This window comes from Chelonia mydas, chromosome 4 (genome assembly GCF_015237465.2).
Source record: "Chelonia mydas isolate rCheMyd1 chromosome 4, rCheMyd1.pri.v2, whole genome shotgun sequence".
Classification (NCBI taxonomy): Eukaryota; Metazoa; Chordata; order Testudines; family Cheloniidae; genus Chelonia; species Chelonia mydas.
In genome coordinates this window covers 134,715-160,631 of record NC_057852.1, presented here as the reverse complement: position 1 = coordinate 160,631, position 25,917 = coordinate 134,715, and the positions used below count along the sequence as shown (strand labels likewise).

The following is a 25,917-nucleotide window of genomic DNA, read 5'->3' as shown; positions in this document are numbered from 1 at the left end:
GCTCTAACTCCTGCTAGCAGAACAGGTCAACAGAATCCAGCCACCCGCCTTGTAGCTCCTGCTCCTTGTTCGAGAGAGGAAAGAGCAATGACCAATTCCTCACGGAAGAGTCCTAGGGGGTGGCTTGTCCCTTTAGGGTCTGTCTCCCTGTGTTGCAAATTCTGCAGCAGGAGCCTGAAAGCCTGGCCCTATGGACTTGGGCTCCCAGGGCTGGCACTGAGGGGCCAAAACAGCAATGCAGACTCTTCTGGGCTGGGGCTGGAACTTGATCTCTGAAGCCTGGGGAGGAGGGTGGCTTCAGAGCCTGGGCTCCAGCCCAAGTCACCTTGTCTACACTGCTCTTCTAAGTGCCATAGCATGAACCCGAGGTTAGAGACCCGGCTTCAAGATTTGTCGGGGAAGATTTTAAAATCCCACAGTATGGAGGTTCTCCTTAGGGCTGGGGCCGGGAGCTGGCTAGCCCCACCCAACTAGCCCTGCCTCCCATCTCTGCCATGGGCTCTGGGATACATCGGTAGAACCAGCTGGGTCTGGAGCAGTGCTTCTCAACCTGTGGCCCGCTCAGCACAGAGCTGCGCCCCTTTGGGACATCCTCAGGGACAAACAGGTCGGATTGGATGTGCCCCACAATGGAACCTAGCTTGAGAACCACTGGTCTGGAGGAACGGATTGTGCAAGAAAGAGCTAAAAGGAAGTTGCAGAGATGGAGGAAAGGCTCCTGGAGGGAAGCCCTTGAGAGCGGGGCTGAGAGCCGTTTGCTACGGCAGGGAAGGCCCTGGGACATCAGGGGAGTTAGGACTGTGCCCACTCTAAGGTTTTGTGCGTGTTTTGGAGCTTGAAGGTGCTAACCCAGACCTCAGGAAGACTGGGGTTCCTGGACTTGTCAAAGCCTCTTAGGGAGCAGCCAAGATGGGCAACCGAGGTCAGAGGAGGCTTGCAGGGCTGCCAGGAGGGCTTCCCTGGGAGGAGGCCACTCATTGATAAATCCATCCCTCAACTTTCTGGCATTCTTCCAGGTTGGAGACGTCGTGGGAGGGATCTTAATCTGGCTCGACAACAGCTGTGATCCCAGAGCCAGAAGAGCAGTGCTCAGGGCCATGGCCTTGCTGGCTCGCTCCCACCCCCAGGACGTGGTTCTAACCTGTGTGGCTCACACGCTCTCATCGCACAGGTAGGGAGCTGCTTTGTTATCTCCTCAGTCCAGTAGTTCTCTTCCTGCTCCTACTGACAGGCCACAGGCCGGGAGGGGTCCGTGGGGCTCACACACTTGGAGGGAGTTTCCTGCTGTGCAGAGAGCTGTCCACGCTTCCTAAGAGGAGATGGCCAGGCCCAGCCACTGAGGAGCCAACCCCTCCTCCTACACTCCCCGGGATGGAGACATGCCACTTTTCTGGAGAATTCCAGCATTGTCCTGATTTCTATGGGTCACCCCACTTCCTCTCAGATCCAGTACAGGGCCAATCAATGATTTGGGGGCTCACTCAACATCCCTGGCTCATGAGGTCTGGCTGCTCCTTACTGCAGGAGAGAAGGCAGAGATGGAAAAGGCCCATGAGGCCCATCTGTCTATCCCCTGGAGACCAGTGCAGGATTCTTACCTGTCGTCAGACCCCCCAGTTATTCCATGGCTGAGGAATTGGTGACAAAATGCACTCATCCTTATGGAGCTGTGGGGCAGAGGTCAATCTCTTAAGACAGACATTTCCAGCCCTTATTGATGCAAAAGAAAAGAAAAGAAAACCAACAAAAAAATCCTCCCCACATGACCAGAGCCTAAATGCAGTGCAGCGAGCAGACAGCCAGCATTAATAGCTCTGAGAGGGGGGAGTGCCTCTTTCCACCTCAATAGATTGTTAACTTTCAGTCCTGCTGGTTATTGCTGATCACTTGGAAGGGTCAGCCAGCTGAGGGGTTTGTAACACAACCCCCATGTGCCTCGGGGCCATGAAACCCAACTGAACCCTAGCCAGAGGTCAAAAGTCCAGCTTTCCTTGGCATCTTCTGCAATGCAGTTCTGCACTGACCTGAGCGAAATTTGTGTCACACTGCAGAGCAAATTGAAGAGCAGCAGGAAAGAAATGGAACTTCTTACCCAATTCAGTTATCGGAGGAATAGAGTGTTGGTTTTAAGATTTCTTTGAGTGTTTGATTTGTAAACCTTTCTGAATTTCAGAATCAGGTCTGAATTTCTTGGAACAGCCACAGTGCTTTCCAGGGGCTGTGCTCAGAAGTCACAGAAACTCAGCAGCATTGGCACAGAAGTTCAGCCAAGCTTCCTGAAGACCTTGCTTCCAGGCCATTTGCTCTTGAATTGTCCAACCTAGTTCTCAATGTCCTAGGGCTTGACCACCACCTCCGACCTTCCTCACCAAACTTGGAAGTCAAATGACTGGAAGTCTTTTGGATCCATCTGCAGTCTTCCTCTGCAGATCCCTGCGGGGACCAGCAGGACTTAGATCCGCAAGAATGGAGGAGGGGGATTTCAGTCCTACTTTCCTTCCATCTCTGTCACATTGGGCTTTACAATCTCCTCTTCCAAGCTCTTGAATCTTCTCAGATCAGGGCATGTGCTGACTCACTCTCTGACCCTGTCCACCACACTGCAGTAGAATTGAGCTGCTAAGAGACACTTGGCCAAACGCTGGCTCTCCGTTAGACCCCCAAACAGCCAGAGTAACTCCAATGATGTCAGGCAAGTTTCTCGGGACTGACCCAAGTGTAACAGAGCAGAATTTTGCACAGTCTGCGGGTCAGAGTTTGGTGGTCATTCTGTGGTCAGTACATGGTCACTGTCTTGGAAAGAGTGGGTTAGCTTTCGAAACAAGAACCCATGAGGGGAAAGGAATAAATCCAACTTTTTCTGAAGGGACTTGCCCTGCCTTAGCCTCCCTGCACCAGTGGCTGTCTCCTCTGGTATTCCAAGCCTCTCCCTGGGGAGGGCAAGAGATGGCCAAGCAGGAAAGCTCTGACGTGTGTTTCTGAATTTGCAGATGTGCCATTGAGTTGTGGAAGGCCTTGGGTGAAGAACCACAGCTCACCAGGGAGGTGCTGCAGCAGCTGCTGGACAAGCTCCAGCAGAGACGCCGGGAGGAGAAGAGCAGCCATGTGTCTCTGGCTGTAAGTGAGATTTGAGATGTCACCTTGCAAACCCGCCAGAGGCACAGGGAAGATGGTGCATCTGTGTGTGTGTGCGAGTTTCACCTCTTCTTAGCTTCATGCCATGGCTCCACCACACATTGAAGCCGACCTAACTTAAATGGGCAGACAGCCGCCACACCGATTCCATCCCTGGTGTGTGTCCGCACTTTGCTGCTTGTGTCGGCAGTGCACGTCCTCACCAGAAGGGCTTGTCTTGATTGTAGGGTCAGGGTGGGGCATTGTGGGAAGGCTCCTGAAAGCCAGTTAACGAAAGCGACGCGGTGTCTGCACTGACGCTGCATCGACCTAACTGCATCGACCTGGACTCTCTGCCACTTGTGGAGGTGGAGTGAAGAATTTGGCACCAAGGGGCAGTTCTGATGACGGGAAGGAAATTCCATCCTTAGGGGGATGCAGAGTGAGCGGCCTTGCGTTGACCTAACTCTGGAGTGTAGACCGGGCTTTAGTGTGTCCTCGCCACTTCCAATCAAACCAAAGAGGTGTCAGTAAAGTTTCCCCCAGGTCAAAGTTACACATCTGAAGTGGTTTATCGGCTGGTACCCTGGCTCAGTTGTCTTCTGCTCCAGATGGCCCTTTAGTGAGCAGGTGCAGTTCAGGTGTCTCTTGGAAGTAGCCAGGTTTCTGGCTCTGTAAACTGTGGCTAGAAATCTTCCCAACATGGAATCCTGAGAAGTCCAGTACTTTTGACTGGGCCAGAAACACTGGGCCTAGGAGAACGGATCTCCTCAGGATGGTTTCAGCCCTTCCAGTCATGGCTGGAAAGCCAAAGCACAGGCTCTGCACCAGAAAAAGAAATCATGGGGAATAACGTCATCCAGACTCTTCTCATCTTTCCATCCTGCTTCCGTTCCAGGAATGGGGGAAGGTTCAGGAGCCTCCAAATGTCCCCACCCCTCTCAGAAGCCAATACTGTTTTGTAATACGCTGGAGAGCAAAGGAGACATGACAAAAGGACAAGAGCGAATGGCAATGGGGGCAGGTGGCAGATTGGGAGAGCTGAGTGAAATTCTTTCCCCCCTCCAGGCAATGAAGACCATTTATGAGCTCCTTTTCCTACGGGGATACCGAGAAGCCATCCTGCAAATGTATCCCCAGCTGCTCATTCTCTGCGTCAGGCAAGTGCAGTACGTGCTGGATCTGCACTTGCCAGGGACCTACATGGCCAGGCAGACATCCAGCCCCGAGGAGGGATCCAGCTGCCTCAGCCCCCTAAGGTAATGACTGAAAGGAAAAGGAAGAAGAGATTTGTTCGGCTAAACACCTGGGGGCTGTTCATGGCCATCAGTTGTTCGGGTGCTGTCGTTAGCCCAGGCTCAGTTGGGAGCAGGTCTCTCTTGAGGGAAAAGGGTTGAGAGCCGTGCATTCTTGTGAGTCACACTCGCTCATCTAACGCCGTTCACAGGCCAGCTGCTTTCCCTACACACTCAGGCGGCAGCCATGTTTGTGCATCCATCCACGTCTGCCACCCGCCAAAGGGTCAGTGCTTTCCTCAGTGCCTGCTGAGCAAATCCGTGGGCCTCTCTCCCCGAACGTGGACAGAGCCACACCGGCAGCACATGGGGCCAGGCACCGCAGGATGTCAGCCTCACAGGCAGACAGGAGGAAGGGGGACCAGTTCATCTGGTTCTGTGGGCACAGTTAGGGGCTTCCATCTGCACGGGAAAGAGAGAGCGCCAGAAGACACCTCAGGTGGCGTAAACTGATCGAGCTTTGCTCGATTCCACCAACAAAGGATCTGGACCCACATGCCCGCTTGAGTCCTGTTACCTGTCACAGTAAAGAATCAAGTATTCAACCATCGTGAGTGATGACACCAACCATCTGAAGAAGCTACAGGGTCCCTAACTGGTTCCAAACTCAGTGAAACTGCAGTGTAGACAGGGTATCACACTGGATCCATCCTTGGGGAGGCTAGCTACTGCTGAGCATGCTGGGTGTCTCAGGACTTGTGCAGATTTGCCATGCTTGGGGCTGATCTCATTGCTTGACACTCTTTTTCGTTTGTTTGTTTGTTTTTGTCTTTAGCACCTCAGTGGAGGCTGTGAAGACGCTTTTCTCCATGCCCGGCTACTGGAAGGAATTTGCTAGCATCCACTTTCATCGGGGTTGGGACATGATAGCCTCCCGATATCACTACTCGCAGGGGGTTGGCCTGATTGCAAGGTAGGAGCTCAAAGTTTCCTCTTCTTTGGGTCTCTCTTGGGAATGGGATTTCCGTGTGAAATATTCCTCAGTTCCAGGCTGCCAGCTCAGCCCAGCAACTTGAGCTGAACGCTCTCTCCCCCTTGAGAATCAAAAGGGACTTTCTGTTCCATGTTCCAGAGCCATGATCGAGTTTGAGAACCCTCAGCTCCCTGCAGTTTTCAGAGAGGCAATCACCATCGTCCAGAGTGGGAAGGAGGAGGAGCAGAGAACTATCGCCCTGGCTTTCTGCACTGAGGTGAGATTCATGAGTTGACAGGCAGAAGTGGGCTTTCTGGAGAGCAGCTCAGGACAGGAAGCTCTAGGCTACATTGTCAGCAGCTTAGCAGCCCTACCTACAGCAGCTAGCTCCTCTCTGCACATGGATGGTTGCGGGGCATGGCAAAGAGAGGGAGGGAGAGACAGGGTGAGATTGCTCCTGGCTGGATGTGCCTAGATGGGGTTATGGGCCAAGAAGCCATGTTTCTCCAGTGCCCCAAGGCCATGCTTCTCTCCTCACCTTTTCCTGGGGTTCTCCTTTTCTTCTGCCCCATGGCTCTCTCCGTGGCACTCAATGAGGTCTGGAGATTCCCCTTTCCCTGGGGGCTTATTTGTGACTTGTGCATTAGTCTAAATGTGGGGAAGGAACCAACTGAAACAGCAGCAATTGGCTCCCTACTCACCAGAGACTTTGCATAGGAGGAAGTGGCCCTTTGGGAAAGACGACTGTCCAGGGAACACACCCCACAATAAGACCTCTGCTCCTCAGCCTGATCTTCATTTGGCTCTTGCCAGTTTCTCCAGAGTCCTTCCATTGACACCATCCTGACAAGATCAGTCCTCCAGGCACAGCTCATGGACTGGACCAAAGATGCAAATTCCATCATACGGAGGCTCAGTCTGCGAGGCCTTGGCAGTATTGTGTTCCAGCCAGAAAAGGTGAGAGCCGGGGATTGCCCAGGGGACCCAGGAAGCCAATGTCCATCAAATAGCTCAGAAATGAGAGGGAGAGCCACACACACGCCTTCTTGTTTCAAACACAGCCCTCAAATGGTGGAGGTGCTTTCGGAGCAAATCAAGGCATGCCGTGCTCCCTGCTCCCGTGAGCTGAGCCCTGATTGCAGATGGGATGCAATGGGGGAGGCGAGGTGAGCAAAGACAAAGGTGACAGTGAGCAACTGGCACAGAGTGACAGGAGAATGACTTTCTGCCCCGTTGGGGGCTGTGCCCTCCGTGGTTTCTCGTCGGTGGCAGTGGTCCAGCATGTGCTCCAGGCTGTCACCTGGGAAAGTAATGAGCTGCCTTCTTCATTCCGGCAGGTGCAATTCTTACGGGCCCAGCTGCCAGCAATCCTGGCCGTCTTTTGTGACAGGGATGGAGGGCGTGTCCTGGAGGCCATGCATAAAGCTGCAGACATCATCCACCTCCTCAACAGGGAGGGGCTTGGCTCCATCTCCCAGGATATTGCAGTCAGCCTTCGCCCCTTCATTGATGATGTAAGGCTTGGAACCCCCTCAAAGAAGCCCACTCCCCCCCTCCACCTGTCTCTGATGCCCTTGTCTCTCTCTCCCCATCCCCTTCCTCCCGCCCCTCAGGCCTGCCATGGGGCCTCCAAGGAGTGCCCCCGCCACGGGTGGGGAATCTCCTGCTGAGCCACCTCCCTGTCAGAGCTCTTCTCTCCAAAGCTCAAGCTCAGTGCCATGCTCCCAGCCCCTGCTGCAGCCTGGCCTGGGGGAGAGGGGGCCTGGCACTGGGCAGATGACCAGCTGTCTGGAGAACACAGGCTCCCAAAGAGGTGGAGATTCTCAGCAGGAAAGAGGTGGGTCGGGAATGGCCCGGCTCTCAGGGGCACCCAAGAGCAAAAGAAATGCTGTCTTTTGGAGCAGCCAGTCCCTGCCAGGCTCCAGCAGCTGCTTCTCCCTTCCCCACACCAGTCTCCAGCAGCCTTCCTGCCCTCTCCCCTCATCTTCTCGGGTTCCAGGAGTCTGTTCTCTCCAGACAGAAACTGCCTCTGGGACACCCTGGGCTGCACTGTCCCGCACAGGGTCTCAGGCCCTGCACAAGATGTCTATGGCGCTGGCCTGGTGGCCTCCCTGCTCCCGCCAGCCAAGGTAGTTCACACAGGGGGAACCGGAGCAGCGTAAGCATTACCACTCAGTGGCGTTATGCTCTGATGCTGCCTGGCTTTAACCGGGGGTCCCCACCCCCTGTGTGTCATTGCCAGGAGAAGGGCAGTGTGCGCTCAGCTGCCATTGTACTGCTTGGCAACGTGGTGAGCAGGGTGCAGGACCCCGACAAACCCTTGGTGCAGCAGGAAATCATCCACTACTTGCTCCCCCTGCTGCTGCATCTTGAAGACCAGGAGGAGAGTGTGAAACTGGTAAGTGCCATGGTCATTATTGCCTTAAGAGCAAAGAGCCAGGATCCCCTGGGGCGCCCACTCCATTCATCGCCAGAGCCCCTTGCCCAAGTGGAGTCTTCTCCTCCCTGCTTCACTCCATGCTGGAGCCAAGTGCCTCATCCATCCTCACAGCACACAGCACAATTGGGGAGAAAAGCCTTCTTCTGGGAAAGAGGAGGGGCCTAGCGTAGCGGGGCCGGGAGTACTGCTGCTGGCCCCGGCACAGCCCAGGGCCTGCGTCCCCCTGAAGTGCGGGGCCCCCCAAAGCACGGGGCCTTGGGCAACCGCCCCAAACCATCCAAAGGACAGGACAGCTCTGCCTCTCTCCAGCCAACTCTCCCTTTCCTCTCCTCAGCACACTCCTGTGGAGAACAAATGACAGGAATCTCCACTGGCAGGAAAAAGCAGGAGAACAAGGGACGGGGAAGGTTCCATTCCCCCAGACTATCCCTCTCTCAGGGAGAACCCTCTTGGTCTCCTCTTCTCTTGCAGTCATGTAAACTGACGCTCTTCCGCTGCGCAGTCTTCCTCAGGTGGGCTCATTTGAAGACGCTCTTCCGCAGCATGGCCTGGGATGGCTCCTCACAGCTCTTGAAGTGTGTCTGGATCTGCTTGGTAGGTGAATTCCTTGTGCCTTGAGAGTGCTGAATGGCAACTTGAGGAAGACCTTTCTAACCCCACACCCTGAGTACCCATCCGCTTTGGTCGGGCTGCAGGACTCCGTTCCAGGCTCTCTGCTGGCTCATTTCGGCAGGAGTTACAATCCCTTCACATTGTTGACATTTTTCTCCACAATTCTCCGACCTTCAAACTTTTGTCTTTTCCAATGAAAGCTGAGGTTCTGGAGAACACAATGGGAACTTCAGAGGGGTGCTGCTCTGGTGTATGGGTTCATATTGGCGGTTGCCATGGCCTGGCTATATGCTTTGGCTTTCCTGGACTATTCGCTGTGGAAAGAACATGTCATTTCTATATTGTGCATTTCTTCCTTCTTTCTTCCTAGATGCAGAACAACGAGAGCCACATCCCCAAATTCCTGTTCCAGGCCTTACAGTACCTGGAAAGCTCACAGACAACAATCAGACATTCAGCAGCCCGATTCATTGGTAAGCAGAGCAAATTCACTTGATCTTTTCTCAATGCTTCCTTCAGAGCCCTTTTCTGGACGGCTGCTCTGTTCCCTCCAACAGCACCAGAATCCTAAAATGGGGTGTGTGTGTGTGTGTGTGTGTGTCTTTGTGTGTGAATTAACATGTATTCCAAGATGATGGGAGCAACTTAGCTGAATCGACTGCACCAACTTCACCCGCCCACAACAACTCTTTGGCTGTGCCTAGGGGAAACCAGCGGGATGTGAATTCAATCTCCTTTGGAAATCAGCCTCTCAGTAACTTCTGGGCGTCTGATGCTTTCTCGAACGTGCTTTGTGAACAGATGTAAGGAATGTCTGGAATTTCCCAAGGGTGTCTTGGGGGAATGGCTGCATCATTAGCAGTTTTCAGCGAAGGATCTGAAAAGCCATGAGACCCATTGTATTCATTGTATGTCTAGGAAATACTATCCACCATTACTGCAATTTGTTGTCTGAAACAGTGAATGAAGATGGCATCTCCCGCCTGTATGAAGGTAAGGAAATACCTCTGTCTTCATCAAGGTCAGAAAGTCTCTAAAGGAAGGCCTGACCGAATTGAAAAGGGCTCTTGTTATTCAGGATGATGATGATGATGATGACGATTCCCCTCTGTAGGGAAAGATTCATCACCTGCCCTCCCTGGAATGGAGTGATTGCAGGCCAGGGACCTTCACTCCGAGATTGGTTATCAGCTCCTAGGAAATCCCATGAGGGCACATGGGTAACACTTTTCCCTGTGAGCTCTTCAGGAATGAAGGCACAGGGCCACAAAGGATTTCAGGAGACGTTAGGAGCCGAAATCCCTTTGTGCATCTCGGCCTAAATGTTGGATGGTTTAACGGGGCTGCCGCTGTCACTTGCCTGTTCCATCCAAAGAACAAGTGCCCCCAACCGTCTGTGTGGACGGGTGTGTGGAGGAGTGTCTGCCAGCAGAGGGGGAAGTTAGGCAAGAATGGGGTCTCCTCTCTGTCCAGGGCTATTTTGGGAGGAGCCGAGTTGTTGTTCTTGTGCCCTTAGAATCTTGGGGAGCGAATAGCAGGGGGCAATGGCCATCGGAAGGGGAGGTTTCCTAGGTACCAGTCACATCAGCACCATGGGGTTTTCAACCCATTTCCTCTTGGTTTCAGCTTTTCACGAAGTGCCTTTGAAATCGGACAGGACTACGTGGTACATCCTCAACAGATATTATAAATATTTGCAGCAGCTTGAAAATCTCGTGTTGGGTTCTGCATTCGACTAGGGAACCGGGAGCGATACCGAAGAGCTCTTTGTCCTGCTGTGGTAAATACAACAGACGCTTCTCAACTTTTTGGTGTCCCTAGACTCTGTTTGCCAGAAGCTGGGAATGGGGGACAGGGGACTGATCACTAGATGATTGCCTGTCCCTTCATTCCCTCTGGCATTGGCCACTGTCAGAAGACAGGATACTGGGCTAGATGGACCTTTGCTGTGGCCTTTCTTATGTCCTTATGTTTTGAACAACAAGGTGGATATCAGCAGATGAGCCAAAATTATGTCGATTAGTCAGGCCTAGAGAAGACTTGGAAGAAGTTCAAAGGGATCGAAGAAAGCCATGTCACTGGGCAGCACCATGGCAGATGAAAACCAGCGCTGACCAAGGCAGGGCCATACACATGAAAGCAGTGAGGTGAACGACTCCTCCATATCACTGGTGTCAGAAGCCAAAGCACGGCTGGTTGGGCCCAGTGGTTGGAGCAGTGGCGCTGGGGCCTCGTGCTCAGAGTGGTGGAGGCCGAGCCGAGGGGAGCCAAGGGTTGGAGCCGGAGTCCGGAGTCAAGAGCAGGATTGGAACAGGCTGGGGAATAGGGCAAGGGCCGGATTAACGATCCCCGGCCAATGGGAGCTGCGGGGGAACTTAGCCTACAGGCAAGATCAGCTCCCGGGACAGAGGTTCCCGGTGTGGTGCTCGTCGCGCTGACGTGGCTGGCGGGGGGAAAGGAACGGCAGCGTGCGGAGCCGCCTCGCCCCCACCCCAGCCAGGCAGGGGTTTAGTGGCTGCAGCCTGGGCCCCCCTTAGCCCTACTCCTTTCCTGAGTGCACCATTGCCCCACTTCTGCCCCATTCCCACACACTGTTACAGGGCAAAACCCTGGAGCTGATCTGTGAAATCTCTCTCACTAGAAGGAAGTCACTGCAAAGGCAGGACAACCCCACCTTTGGGCACCATGGAGGACATCTCATCCCACTGCCCAGAGCCCTATATTCACACAGCTTCTCGCATGTGGTTCCCTCACTCATCAAAGCCAGGCGGAGAGAGGAGAAATTCTCCCCGACTCCCTTTTACCATTGCCAGCCCACAGGGGAGCGGAGGTTGCGGGGGGTTGGGTGCTCTCTTGAAGAAATGCCAGCTCTCAGGGAAGTTGCCAATGAGCATCAGCAAAGTGGGGTGGGGTTGTGCCGTGGAAAACTACCCTGCTTGAAGGTTTTGTTCTTCTCATTTGGGTTCCTGCCCTTTCTCCCTCTTCCAGACATCGAGAGGCCAACAGCAGCCAATTGAGCCCACCACTGATCCCATCTCTTGTGAGACGGCAAAGCAGCTTTGATGGGAAGGAGGAGACAGAAGAGGCCGAGCAGCATGTGCCGGGCTGAACCAGCCACACAGAACCCCATAGTCTAGGTGGAGAAAGCCAAGCCCCTCCCCAGCCCTGCCGGACATGCTCCAACTGGAGCACCAGAGTGTAAGGGAGCAGCTCAGCTCACGCTAGGCAGACCGCTGAAAATGGAGGATGCACACTGTAGGCTCCAGTCCAGAAACAGCTCAAGCCCCTGACTGCAGAGCTCCGAGGCGCCGAGACCCAGCCGCATCCCCGGGGGCCTGCAAACATGCAAGGGAGATCGGAGACTCTGGGAGTTTCCCACGCCGGGAATCCAGAGACCCCCAGCCCATGGCCTAGAGACATCTCCTAGGAAGTAACCTGGGTGAACTAGCCATTGTCATCCCCAGGCTGGATCCCCACTGACTCAATGGCAAACACATTGGCCACGGACGAGGCCCTGGGCGAGGAGCCGGTGCAGTAACGAGGGCCTGGGTCCACCTGCCCTGGCTGCCATCCATCCTTTGGTGGCTGCCCACGTCCCCATTGACCCACTAGACTGCACAGCCCCAAGAGGAGGGGCAACCATCTTGCCTCTGAACTCTCAGCCAGACAGCCCTGCACTGACGGGCAGCTATACTGACTCCGGCCGTTGGGCCACACAGCATTGAGGGAGAGAGTAACCATATTGTCCGTTGCCATCGGGCCACACGGGCGTAAGAGACAGGACAGACATATGGACTCTGAGCGTTGAGCCACACAGCCCCGACGGAGAGGACGGCCGCACGGACTCTGGTCGCTGGGCCACACAGCCCCGACGGAGAGGGCGGCCACACGGACTCTGGTCGCTGGGCCACACAGCCCCGACGGAGAGGACGGCCACGGACTCTGGTCGCTGGGCCACACAGCCCCGACGGAGAGGGCGGCCGCACGGACTCTGGTCGCTGGGCCACACAGCCCTGACGGAGAGGGCGTCCGCACGGACTCTGGTCGCTGGGCCACACAGCCCCGACGGAGAGGGCGGCCGCACGGACCCTGGTCACTGGGCCACACAGCCCCGACGGAGAGGGCGGCCGCACGGACTCTGGTCGCTGGGCCACACAGCCCCGACGGAGAGGGCGGCCGCACGGACTCTGGTCGCTGGGCCACGCAGCCCCGACGGAGAGGACGGCCGCACGGACCCTGGTCGCTGGGCCACACAGCCCCGACGGAGAGGGCGGCCGCACGGACTCTGGTCGCTGGGCCACACAGCCCTGACGGAGAGGGCGGCCGCACGGACTCTGGTCGCTGGGCCACACAGCCCTGACGGAGAGGGCGGCCGCACGGACTCTGGTCGCTGGGCCACACAGCCCCGACGGAGAGGGCGGCCGCACGGACCCTGGTCGCTGGGCCACACAGCCCCGACGGAGAGGGCGGCCGCACGGACTCTGGTCGCTGGGCCACACAGCCCCGACGGAGAGGGCGGCCGCACGGACTCTGGTCGCTGGGCCACACAGCCCCGACGGAGAGGGCGGCCGCACGGACCCTGGTCGCTGGGCCACACAGCCCCGACGGAGAGGGCGGCCGCACGGACTCTGGGCATTGGGACACACAACACTGCATGGGAGGGCAGCCATTTTGACACTGGGCATTTGGCCAAACTACCCTGAAGCTTAGGGAAGTTATTTGATGTCAACCATGGGACCTCGCCCCTTCACTCCTCAGACATCGCTCATCTGTCACCATGAGACCGACCCCATGACATAAGACTTTTGGGGTCAAGATGCAAACAGGAGTAGAAGCAAGGAGTGCCATGTGACCCCTCTAAGAGATCCTCCCACTCCTTTACCAATCTGGGGGTGTTTTATCTCCATCCACCTGCCTCAGGAATGGATTTGACCAACTGGGGAATGTTCTGGGGCAGAGTGACCCATCCGGAAGTGGGTCACGTGACCCTCCGAGAGCTCCTCCCACTTGGGGTGGGCCTCAGCCCCTTAGGACCAACCAGAGAGGGGATTTCACCAAACAGGGTAAGTGCCATGGTGGGGTGACCTGCCCGCAAGAGGGGTCCACCACCCCTCCATGAAATCCCCGCACCCTCCTCTGCTAATCAGTCAGGGTTTCGCACACACGCTTTAGGCCATCCCAGAAGGGAAACGTAACGATCAGAATAGGCAGTGCCCGAAGGTCTAGGCCAGAAGCCGCCGATCTCTGGAGCTCCATGTTTGCGTGGCTGGCAGCATCGTCCTGGAAGTCGCAATACAACACTGCGGGGAGGAGCCCGTCTCGTTCCAAGGATGTCGTTTGAAGAAACCGTGGCCTAGACCTTCGGGCTATACCTGTTCTGGATTGGTACACATTTCCCTTCTGAGATGGCCTAAGGTGGGAGTGAAACCCTCGCCAACTGCTAGAGGGTGGTGTGGGGACGTTTTAGAGGGACCACGGGATCCTGTTGCAGGCAGGTCACTCCACTGCAGAACTTCCCTTATTTGGTCAAATCCCCTCTCGCGGTGGTCCTACGGGGCTGACGCCCACTTCAATTGGTAGAGGACACAGGGAGGCGTTCTCAGAGGGGATATACAACCCCCTTCTGCATGGGTCACCCTGCCCCGCAACGTCCCCTGATTGGTCAAATCCAGTCTCCGGGTGTGTAAAATGCTGGTTGCCCCTGCCAAATTTTCCTGAAAGAAGGGAAGAAAGGCATGTACCTTTTGGCTTATCTGTCAGGTGGCCATCTTGGACTTGGGAAAAGAATCTGGTGACCTTTAGCCATTTCCTATATTAGTTTGGGTTGGGAAGCACACTCCCACGCATGGATTGAATCAGTGTAGATAGGGTCTAACATCCAGGCAGAGACGATGCAAAGAGGGATAGGGAGGGTTTTTAGTTAGGTCTACTCACCCATTCCTGTGTCCATCATGGATTCCCTCCCTGATGTCCAATGTCAAGAGAGCAGCAGCCCTCCATCGCTGTCCCTTCAAGAGAAGGGAGAGAGAACATCAACATGACCTCCTGGGTGTAATTGTTTGGGAGACTGGAGCACTTCCAGAGTTCAAGTTCTGTTAATCCACCCCTTCTCTAGCCTAGCCTAGTCCTTTTCCCTCTCGTAAATAAAGTCTTGTTTGTGTGCTTACCACTGCCTGGTGTTATTTTCTTGTGCTAAGGCAAGCTCTGACAGACTGGCTTTACAAAGGGGACCATGTGGGAAGAATTTACTGTAAGATTCCCTGCATCTTCTGAATGGGGTTTGGGTTCTGCCCTTTTGAAAGGAAGGAAAAATCCTTCCAGGTGATTCTACGGGGCTGAAACCCACTGTGATTACTTAGTAATCTGTCCTCTTCACTACCATGTTTGTGACCCTCTGTGTCATAGGGAAGTAGCCCATGGCTCATTATGCATCTTTTGATTTAAAATGGACACGTGTGGGGTACAGACGAAGAAGGACAACTTTTCAAGTCCAGTGTGCACAGAAATGGGATGGACACTTCAAGGATTGAATACAATGCTTTGATCTTCCATCTGTTCATTAAACAAAGACAAAGGTGCAGATTTGGGAGGCTCGGCACTGACTTCCCCAGGATCATTCCTCTCCGCGTAGTTCCCATGATAAATCTCCTCTCAAGGAAGAGCCTGAGGAATTGTGATCAGGGGAACTACCCAGAGCACCAGATAAATCAGGGCCCTGAGCTGAGAAAAACCAAGCCTCAGCCAGTTCACATTAATCCAGCTGTCCTCAGCACAGACACCCCTGAAGCACGCGAGGATTCCTTGAAAGGCTTTGAGACGCTTGGCTCTGCAGAGCTCGAGATGAAGCCTATTACTGCGGGGAAATCAATGACAGAGCACTGTCCACACCAGCACTTAGGTCGGTGTAATTTGTCTCACTCGGGGGGTGGCTTCTTCACACCCCTGAGCGACATACGTTCTACTGACACAAGGGGGAGTGTAGACGCAGCCTTAGCAGAGAAGCGATTTAGAAAACAGGTTTTGTTTTGGAGGAAATGCAGGAACCCCGGGTTTGTAATAACCCAAAGGAGAGTCCGACCCCACCAGTCACCTTCCCCACTTTGCACTTGTCCCTGGGATAGTTGTTTTCTCTCAGCCTGTGCCCACTATCATGCCATGTGAAGGGGAAGGAGCCATGCACATGTCTAGGGTGCTTCTGACATCCGAGAGGGGAGAAAGGAAAAAAGAGGCTCAGTCCCACATGCTACTCACACAGGGGGTGGGAACTTTTGTGGTCATTTCAGTCGAGTCAAGGGGCTCCAAAAGAGTCAGAGCTGCTAACGTGACCCTGTCCCTGTTGTTGGGGACACTGGGGCATGGCCACTAGGTAACTCGAGGGGATGGAAGACCACGAGTGTCGATGAACCCCCTCGCACTAGGCCCAAGTGTCCTTGCTATTGGATAAGTATGCTGAAGAAAGGATGCATAAAAGCCTGTGTAACTTCCTGCTCTGGGTGCAGGATTTGAGATTCTATTCTCCCTGGACCTTTTTGAAGCTTCACATAATCTTTTCTGCTTCTCCACCCCGTTGTGGTTATTGGGTGACGCACACCGGGTAATGAACCCCTCCCCCCTCCTGTTGTTTTGCCTCTCGGCACTGGGTGCCGGCAACACTGTCCAACATTAAACAGGAGAAACAAGGCTGGCAGTTTGGGCTGCTGGACACAACAAGCCTTCAGGCCGAAAAAGCCAACAACCTTTCTCTCCATTTCAGCAAAAAACAACATTCAACAAACCCCCACAAAAACAGGCACCTGAAAAGTCCTGCCCCCGACTTCACCTTTCCAAGGTCTTCTCCGCACTCTCTCCCACCCCGAGTGAGAATCCGACACCTTGACCAACACACCACAGTCAGACCCGAATGCAGCTCTCCCTCTGCAGGCAGGATGGTGGAGAAAAACACAGGCGAAAAAACCCTCCCGGCTCAGCTGCGCACGGAGCCTTGGCAAGGACGTGGTGGAAAGGTGACGCCGGGATCTCTCGCACGGTAAAGGAGACTCGTGCCCGAGTCCAACAAACCCTTTGGGAACTCGAAGGAAGCCGCATCCCACAGGCGTTTCCACAGACCAGCCACCAGCCACACACCCAGGCCGGAGGGGCCAGGACACGGGAAGGGGCAGCAGCAAACGCCCCCGGGGGGAGGGCTGGGGCGGGAGCTGCAGCCAGGCCCCTGGACCCGCAGGGAGACGCAGACCCTGACAGCAACCAGCCACGTTTGCCCACGTGTGTGTATGAGACACGTTTGAGTGTGTGTGATGTCTTGTGTGTGTGCTGTGTGTTGTGCAGATTCTTGTGTTCAGTGTGTGTGTGCTGTGTTGTGTTTCGTGTTGTGTGTGTGTGTGTGTGTAGTGTTGTGTGACGTGTGTTGTGTTGAGTTGTGTGCCGTTTTGTGTGTCATGTTGAGTGTGTGTTGTGTGGTTGTGGTGTCGTGAGACGTGTTGTGTGTGATGTGGTGTGTGTCGCACGCACAGACACAACACATTGTACGCCGCACACACAACACGTCACGTGTAGCACGTCACACACACACGTCACACATCACACGCACAGCATGCTGCGTGTAGTACGCACACACACAAAACATTGCACGTCGCATGCACACACACAACACCTCGCCTGTTGCACGATGCACATCACACATAGCACGGACACACACAACACGTTGCGCGTCGCAAGCACAGCACCTCGCACCTCACACTCACAAACATGTCTCACACACGCACAACACGACACACACCACATCACACAGACAGAAAAAACTACACACATGTCACGCATACAGAAACACACACAACACGACACACAACACGTCACATACAGAGCACAACACAGAAAACGGCACACAACATAACACAGGCACACAACCTGACAGACAACACATCACAGACACACACACACAACACGACACACAACACGTCACACTCACTCAACACAACACTCTAGACGAGACACAACACACACAGAATGCGACACACAACACGTCACATACACACAACACGTCACACAACGCGTCTCACACACACACAAGTCACACAACACGTCACACACACACAAACACACACAAGACGACACACAACATGACACACGATTCACACAAAACACGTAATATGACACCACACACACAACACCATACACACACGGAACACAACACAAAACGGCCCACAATACAACACAAACACACATCACACACAACACATCACACCACAAAGACACACACACAGTACATCACACACACAACACTACACAAAACACGTCTCACACACCCACACCCACACACCACATCACATGTCACCACAAACACACAACCACACACAATCCATACAACACTCTAGACCACACACACACGACACACAACCCGTCACATACACACACATAACACGACACACACAACATGAGACAAATACACACAAAAACATTTCCCACACACAACACGACACACAACCCCGTCTCACACACACACACATAACACAACATGACACACACAACACAACACACACAGAAACAAATCGCATGTCCCACACAACACGTCGCACGTTGCACGGATACACAGAACACATCGCATGCACACATGTATGCAAGTCGCACGACACACACACAGAAACACGTCACAGACAAACACACACGTGACACACAACATGACACACAACACATCACACACACAAACACCTCTCTCACACACACACAAGATGACACAGAACCCGTCTCACACAGACACACACACCACAACATGTAACACACAACATGACACACAACACGTCACATATACAACACATTGCACGTCGCACATCGTACGGACACAACACAACACATCGCACATCATATGTTGCACGTCACACCTGCACACACAACAAATCGCGCATCGCACATCACACACACAACACGTCGAATGTAGGACACACAACACGTCACACATCGCACGCAGACTCAGCACGGCACACGTCGCGCATTGCACGCCACACTTCGAACACACAACACGTCGCGTGTCGCACGTTACACACAAAAATGTTGCATGTCGCACACAAATGTTGCACGTCACACATCGCACACACAACACGTCGCACGTCGCACAAACACACAATGTGTCACAAACACAACACATCACACACACAAACAGGTCTCTCACACACGCACAACATGAAACACAACACATCACACACACACAACACAACACACAACACGTCACACGGACACAAACACACACAACATGACATACATGTCACACACACCCACACCCACGCCACAGGACACCACAAACACACCACACACACACAACACGTCACACACACACAAACACACAACACGACACACAACACATCACACAGATAGGCACAAACACATACAACATGACACACAACATGACACACCGAAGACTAGGCAAAACACATCTCACACACACACACACACACACACCATGTCACATGACACTATTATGTTTACATTTAGCTATTTAGAAAAGCTGGACGTGCACAAGTCCATGGGGCCGGACGAGTTGCATCCGAGAGTGCTGAAGGAATTGGCGGCTGTGATTGCAGAGCCCTTGGCCATTATCTTTGAAAACTCGTGGCGAACGGGGGAAGTCCCGGATGACTGGAAAAAGGCTAATGTAGTGCCCATCTTTAAAAAAGGGAAGAAGGAGGATCCTGGGAACTACAGGCCAGTCAGCCTCACCTCAGTCCCTGGAAAAATCATGGAGCAGGTCCTCAAAGAATCAATCCTGAAGCACTTAGAGGAGAGGAAAGTGATCAGGAACAGTCAGCATGGATTCACCAAGGGTAGGTCATGCCTGACTAATCTAATCGCCTTTTATGATGAGATTACTGGTTCTGTGGATGAAGGGAAAGCAGTGGATGTATTGTTTCTTGACTTTAGCAAAGCTTTTGACACGGTCTCCCACAGTATTCTTGTCAGCAAGTTAAGGAAGTATGGGCTGGATGAATGCACTATAAGGTGGGTAGAAAGCTGGCTAGATTGTCGGGCTCAACGGGTAGTGATCAATGGCTCCATGTCTAGTTGGCAGCCGGTGTCAAGTGGAGTGCCCCAGGGGTCGGTCCTGGGGCCGGTTTTGTTCAATATCTTCATAAATGATCTGGAGGATGGTGTGGATTGCACTCTCAGCAAATTTGCGGATGATACTAAACTGGGAGGAGTGGTAGATACGCTGGAGGGGAGGGATAGGATACAGAAGGACCTAGACAAATTGGAGGATTGGGCCAAAAGAAATCTGATGAGGTTCAATAAGGATAAGTGCAGGGTCCTGCACTTAGGATGGAAGAATCCAATGCACAGTGGACGAGAAGCTGGATATGAGTCAGCAGTGTGCCCTTGTTGCCAAGAAGGCCAATGGCATTTTGGGATGTATAAGTAGGGGCATAGCCAGCAGATCGAGGGATGTGATCGTTCCCCTCTATTCGACACTGGTGAGGCCTCATCTGGAGTACTGTGTCCAGTTTTGGGCCCCACACTACAAGAAGGATGTGGATAAATTGGAGAGAGTCCAGCGAAGGGCAACAAAAATGATTAGGGGTCTAGAGCACATGACTTATGAGGAGAGGCTGAGGGATCTGGGATTGTTTAGTCTGCAGAAGAGAAGAATGAGGGGGGATTTGATAGCTGCTTTCAACTACCTGAAAGGGGGTTCCAAAGAGGACGGCTCTAGACTGTTCTCAATGGTAGCAGATGACAGAACGAGGAGTAATGGTCTCAAGTTGCAATGGGGGAGGTTTAGATTGGATATTAGGAAAAACTTTTTCACTAAGAGGGTGGTGAAACACTGGAATGTGTTACCTAGGGAGGTGGTAGAATCTCCTTCCTTAGAGGTTTTTAAGGTCAGGCTTGACAAAGCCCTGGCTGGGATGATTTAACTGGGACTTGGTCCTGCTTCGAGCAGGGGGTTGGACTAGATGACCTTCTGGGGTCCCTTCCAACCCTGATATTCTATGATTCTATGATTCTATGACACCAGAAACACAACATCACACACACACACTCAACACGGCAAACAAGAAGACGCACATGTGAAGTGTGAGGTGCGATGTCTTCTCTTTGCATGTGCGACGTGCAACATGCAACGTGCAACGTGAGGCCTGTTGTGTGACGTGCAATGTTTTGTGTATGTGATGTGCGACGCAGGATGTGTTGTGTGTGTGACGTGCGATGTGCTCTGGGTGGGGTCTGTGTGTGTTTCTGCACAAGCTGATTGCGATGTCCCGGAGGCCAACAGCAAAGAGGGTTCGGCGTCAGCTTTCCTGCCCTGCCTTCAGTCTGCCACCTGGCTGGGGTGACAGCGGCTGGGGACCCCAGGAGCTGCTGAGAGACGCGGAGGATCCCTCGGAAGGGAGAAGACGACGGGAGAATCAGACTCGTCCAGCAACGAGCCACATTTGCCCAGTGCTGACGCTGTCAGGCCTCCCAATTTTGGGCCAGAAACCAACAGCCAAATCGAGCTGGAAAATTGAACCACTTGCAAATGGCCCTTCTAGCGTGTCACCAGGCCGTAGGCGACCGTCTGGGGGTGAGCTGTGGGCTCCCGAGAGGTAGAATCCAGGGCCTGCCTCTTCGCTTCCCACGGCCAGGTATTTTCAGCCCCCAACAATTAGGGGAAGAACAGGGAGATGAAAAGCCAAAGAAAGTTTCAAGAGTTCTCCTTCCTGGCTGAGCTGGTTGCGCTGCCAGGTCACGGATGGTCATTCTGGGGAGGGATGTGGGTCTGGTCCACTTTGAAGGCGGTTGATCTGGGGAAGGATGTGGGTCTCAGATATCTGGAGGATTGGCCCAGAGCCCAGTCTTGTGGGGGCACAGCTGGTGGTCCTCATCCTCCTCTGTCTGCCTCTCTTCTGCCAGAGAAGGCAAGCCAGGCGAGTACCAATAATGATGCTGTCAATAAAATGGAATCAAGTTGTGGATGTTTTTTCTTTTCAAAAATATTTTCACACTTTTCAATCGGCCCCTGGTAGTTCCTAGGAGAAATGTGAAGGAGGAGATATTGGAACAGTTCCTTCTTCGTGGGAGCAACAGCTGGCTGGGGTTTTGGCTGCTCAGGCTTTTGTTCCCTGGTTTCATAGAATCATAGAATCATAGAATATCAGGGTTGGAAGGGACCCCAGAAGGTCATCTAGTCCAACCCCCTGCTCAAAGCAGGACCAAGTCCCAGTTAAATCATCCCAGCCAGGGCTTTGTCAAGCCTGACCTTAAAAACCTGTAAGGAAGGAGATTCTACCACCTCCCTAGGTAACGCATTCCAGTGTTTCACCACCCTCTTAGTGAAAAAGTTTTTCCTAATATCCAATCTAAACCTCCCCCATTGCAACTTGAGACCATTACTCCTCGTTCTGTCATCTGCTACCATTGAGAACAGTCTAGAGCCATCCTCTTTGGAACCCCCTTTCAGGTAGTTGAAAGCAGCTATCAAATCCCCCCTCATTCTTCTCTTCTGCAGACTAAACAATCCCAGATCCCTCAGCCTCTCCTCATAAGTCATGTGCTCTAGACCCCTAATCATTTTTGTTGCCCTTCGCTGGACTCTCTCCAATTTATCCACATCCTTCTTGTAGTGTGGGGCCCAAAACTGGACACAGTATTCCAGATGAGGCCTCACCAGTGTCGAATAGAGGGGAACGATCACGTCCCTCGATCTGCTCGCTATGCCCCTACTTATACATCCCAAAATGCCATTGGCCTTCTTGGCAACAAGGGCACACTGCTGACTCATATCCAGCTTCTCGTCCACTGTCACCCCTAGGTCCTTTTCCGCAGAACTGCTGCCTAGCCATTCGGTCCCTAGTCTGTAGCGGTGCATTGGGTTACTAAACTGGGAGGAGTGGTAGATACGCTGGAGGGGAGGGATAGGATACAGAAGGACCTAGACAAATTGGACTGGATTGTACTCCAGTCATGTGAGTTATCCCACCAAGTCTCTGTTATTCCAATCACGTCATAGTTCCTTGACATCACCAGGACCTCCAGTTCTCCCTGCTTGTTTCCAAGGCTTTGTGCATTTGTATATAAGCACTTGAGATAACCTGTTGATCGCCCCTCATTCCCAGTATGAGGCAGGAGCCCTCCCCTCACAGACATTCCTGCCTGTGCTTCCTCCCGGTATCCCGCTTTCCCACTTACCTCAGGGCTTTGGTCTCCTTCCCCCGGTGAACCTAGTTTAAAGCCCCCCTCACTAGGTTAGCCAGCCTGCTGGCAAAGATGCTCTTCCCTCTCTTCGTAAGATGGAGCCCGTCTCTGCCCAGCACTCCTCCTTCATGGAACACCATCCCATGGTCAAAGAATCCAAAGCCTTCTCTCCGACACCACCTGCGTAGCCATTCGTTGACTTCCACGATTCGACGGTCCCTACCCAGGCCTATTCCTTCCACGGGGAGGATGGACGAGAACACCACTTGCGCCTCCAACTCCTTTATCCTTCTTCCCACTGTTTTACCCACTGGGGTTTCTTTTGTTTACAGTTTTACCCACTGGGGTTTCTTTTGCATGGATTTCATGTACCTGTGTGTAAGTTTTTGCCCAAAGGCACCCAGCTGTACAGGTTTTATCTACAATCTTTACAAGTTGAAGTTGCAGATGGAGGGGGCTCCCAGCAATGGCAGCCTTAAGGGGGTGGGCGGCTAGAAGCTGGGGGACTGGATCGGGACCCCCCAACACTTAATGGTGTCTCTGCCCTGCAGTTTTAGTCCCCCCAGATTAGCCTGATTATCACAACAAAATTTTGTTTCTCCTGCTGCTAACAGCCCACCTTCATCGATTCGTCTCGTTAAGAGTTGGTATGGCAACCCCCATTTTCTCGTCTTCTCTGTATCGATCTATCTATATCTTCCTGCTGTATTTTCCCCTGCATGCATCTGATGAAGCGGGCTTTAGCCCATGAAAGCTTATGCTCAGATAAATTGATTAGTCTCTAAGGTGCCACAAGTCCTCCTCATTCGCTTTTCCTGACTGATTATGCTGGGGGCTCTGCCTGGCTCCAGCGCTCCGGTCCCTCAGCTACCAAGGCCACCTTGGGACACTGATCGATTCCAGCTTCAAGGAGTGCTGAGATCCATCTGTCTCTTTCTGTGCCTCTGTCTCTCTCTAGGAATAGCCTCCTGACCCTGCCTCCTGTGATCAGTTATAGTTTGCTAGCCCCCCACCCCACCTCCATGGGTGTTTTTGGCTTCTCCATGCACTCTGCAGCAACGCTCCTTCTACCCAAGCTAAAGATCCCTGCAGCCCCAAAAATCCTGTGCGGTTTGCTCATCAAGTGGGTTACTAGCGGAATGGTTGTGGGGTGAAGGTGGGGATAGGGAGGTGCTGAACCTGGGGGCAGAGGAGGGTGGCAGATTAAGGTGTTGCTCAGCCCAGCCCGCTGAGTCCAAGGACATATGAGGGGACGAGCATTAAATTGCTGTTTGATCCAGCCGACTGAGTCCCGGGACACATCAGGGGTCAGCTTGCGAGTGCTGATGACCCAGTCCTCTCTGACATGCTATGTTCATGTGTGTGTGCCTCTGTGTCTGTTCATGTTCATCACCTTTAGGGGCTGGAAGACCCCAGCCCTGGGAAACCGAGGTCCTGCAGGGTAGCTCCATTGGGAGGGAACTTGCAGAAGGAAGGAGTAGAGCTCCATAGGAAAACACAAGTGACAAAAGCAGCACATTGACAGAATTGCAGAATCTCCCCCCACCAGAAGAGTAATCCTACCAAACGGGCGTACCCCAAGGTAAAGGGCAATTCTGGTAACAGTTCATTTGGGGCTTGTTTGGAAGGGGGATGGACGTCATTCTTGCGACAAGGCACCTGCTATGGCCAAAAACACTTTAGCCCTGTGCGCCCTTCCAGACAAGTCTTATGTCCCAAATACTTTGGGTCTTCCAGGATAAGTCCCCGAATAATCAAGGATCTTGACCAAAAAGGTCGTCACGTCTAAAAAGGAAGAAAGATTGTCGTTGTGTAGACCATGAAACAAGCCCTGCAACTTTTGGACACGTATCCCGACAGTCCACAGGGTGCACGTCAAGGAACGTTCAAAGCGAGACGGGCGTTCTTTTTGGGGAGACTAACCCCCATTGCGCTGACCAGGAGAAGGGGGAAGTGGGAGCCTGCAGCGCCATCTAGCGGCCAAAGGAGAAATCGCCGGCTTCTGGACCTGTGTGCGCCCTTGGTTCAGTTCACATGCAAAGCTGTGTCACGCCAGGTTGGGAAAACGGGGTTCTGCTGCACGACATCATCCTCTGGAATGACTCAACCCGATAGGACACCTCCTACGATACACTGCTACAAGTGACGCTCTCAAACAGGTCCCCACAGCTCCCCAGTCTCCCCCCACCGGGAGGCAGGTGTCAGAGGATTGTTCTCCCCAACTGACAGAGGGAGAAACAAAGGCTGAGAAAGGTGAAGGACCTTGTCTTCCATCACACAACCTGTTGGGATAGAGTTGGGAACAGGACCCGGGTGTCCTGACTTTCAAACGAACCATGAGTCTGGAGTTTCACACACTGAATGATCAGAATAAAGGGACCTGCAATGAGCTACAGACCAACAAACATTCACACTGATTCTTCAGCAAGTGTTTTAGAAGCACGAGAACACCAGCGAGAACCAGGAACGGCTCAGAGACAATCAGCAGCGAGAAGGAGAACAATTCACCAAGCAGATGATTGGTTCTGGCTTATTTGCTGGGCCTTAAACGAGAACAACAAAGTCCTGAGTCTCCTCCCTGCCACGAGACCCCCTGCTCAGCCAATCAGCATGGAGACTCTGGCGGTGGGCTGAGGGTTCCCCAGATGGCCCAGGGATGGCTCAGGTCACCGGTGAGGATCACTCTCAGAGCACGCTTCCTGTCCCATCTCTTTGGGAGGCCTCCCACCATGAGGGCGACAGAGCAGCCCCCTCCTCGCCAGTGGAGGGAGGGAAGCAGGAAAAGGGAAACCAAAAAAGACAAACCCCAAGGACTCGAAGGGACAAAGGCCTAGCTGGGGGAAAATTGTCCCACCTTAACCTCCTGTTTTCCGTGCCGAGAATTTGGCCAGCACCAGGCGGATCAGGCTGCCTCGGTACCAAACCTCTCTGGGGCTCTTACCTTCTCCACGGGGACGTCTGTCTTCTCGCTCAATGAGCAGTGGGAAAGGAGAAAACTCCAGAAAGTCTCCACCTCGCGCTCACATACGAGACCCTGAATTCTCTCTCAGTCCTCAAGGAGACACCTCAAGAAGGAGACTCCCTGCAGCAAAGCCCCGGGGGTCTCTGAGATCCCCCTGCCCTACAGCCTGTCCTCTCTGGCCGTTGTCGAGGACTCTCTGTGAGGTCACCGCCTCCCAACCTCCTTTCACCAATCAGCTGAGTGCCACCCCCACCCCTGCCCTGCAGGGCTCATGTCCTGCCCCGAGCCGGCTCCTGTGCGTGTTTGAGCTGTTCCCCCTGGGTCACCCCCACACACTCCGTGGTCGTGCAAGGGTTCACGCAGGCCACACGTGGAACCATCAGAGGATGCTTAGTGTGCCGCACTCGGTTTTGCAGAGATT

The 25,917-nt window shown here is 53.5% G+C and overlaps 1 protein-coding gene across 1 annotated transcript; it reads left to right on the top strand.

Annotated features, from left to right (window-relative positions):
* The first annotated feature begins 652 nt into the window (after positions 1-652).
* On the top strand, positions 653-10,132 carry LOC119566022 (maestro heat-like repeat family member 5). The gene is made up of 12 exons (XM_043545240.1): positions 653-1,171; positions 2,991-3,117; positions 4,183-4,373; positions 5,185-5,322; positions 5,482-5,599; positions 6,136-6,279; positions 6,660-6,836; positions 7,565-7,720; positions 8,234-8,356; positions 8,745-8,847; positions 9,293-9,367; positions 10,001-10,132. Exons 1-12 carry the CDS (start codon positions 1,098-1,100, stop codon positions 10,111-10,113), a joined length of 1,539 nt encoding a protein of 512 aa, XP_043401175.1. The 5' UTR covers positions 653-1,097; the 3' UTR covers positions 10,114-10,132.
* Positions 10,133-25,917: the final 15,785 nt, after the last annotated feature.

What these genes read in the sequence shown, in the direction of transcription:
- LOC119566022 (XM_043545240.1), top strand. Translation starts at nt 1,098, where the DNA reads ATGGCCTTGCTGGCTCGCTCCCACCCCCAGGACGTGGTTCTAACCTGT. An exon ending in AGCTGCCTCAGCCCCCTAAG is followed by an intron (nt 4,374 to 5,184) that starts GTAATGACTGAA and finishes TTTTGTCTTTAG; the next exon opens with CACCTCAGTGGAGGCTGTGA. An exon ending in CCCTGGCTTTCTGCACTGAG is followed by an intron (nt 5,600 to 6,135) that starts GTGAGATTCATG and finishes GGCTCTTGCCAG; the next exon opens with TTTCTCCAGAGTCCTTCCAT.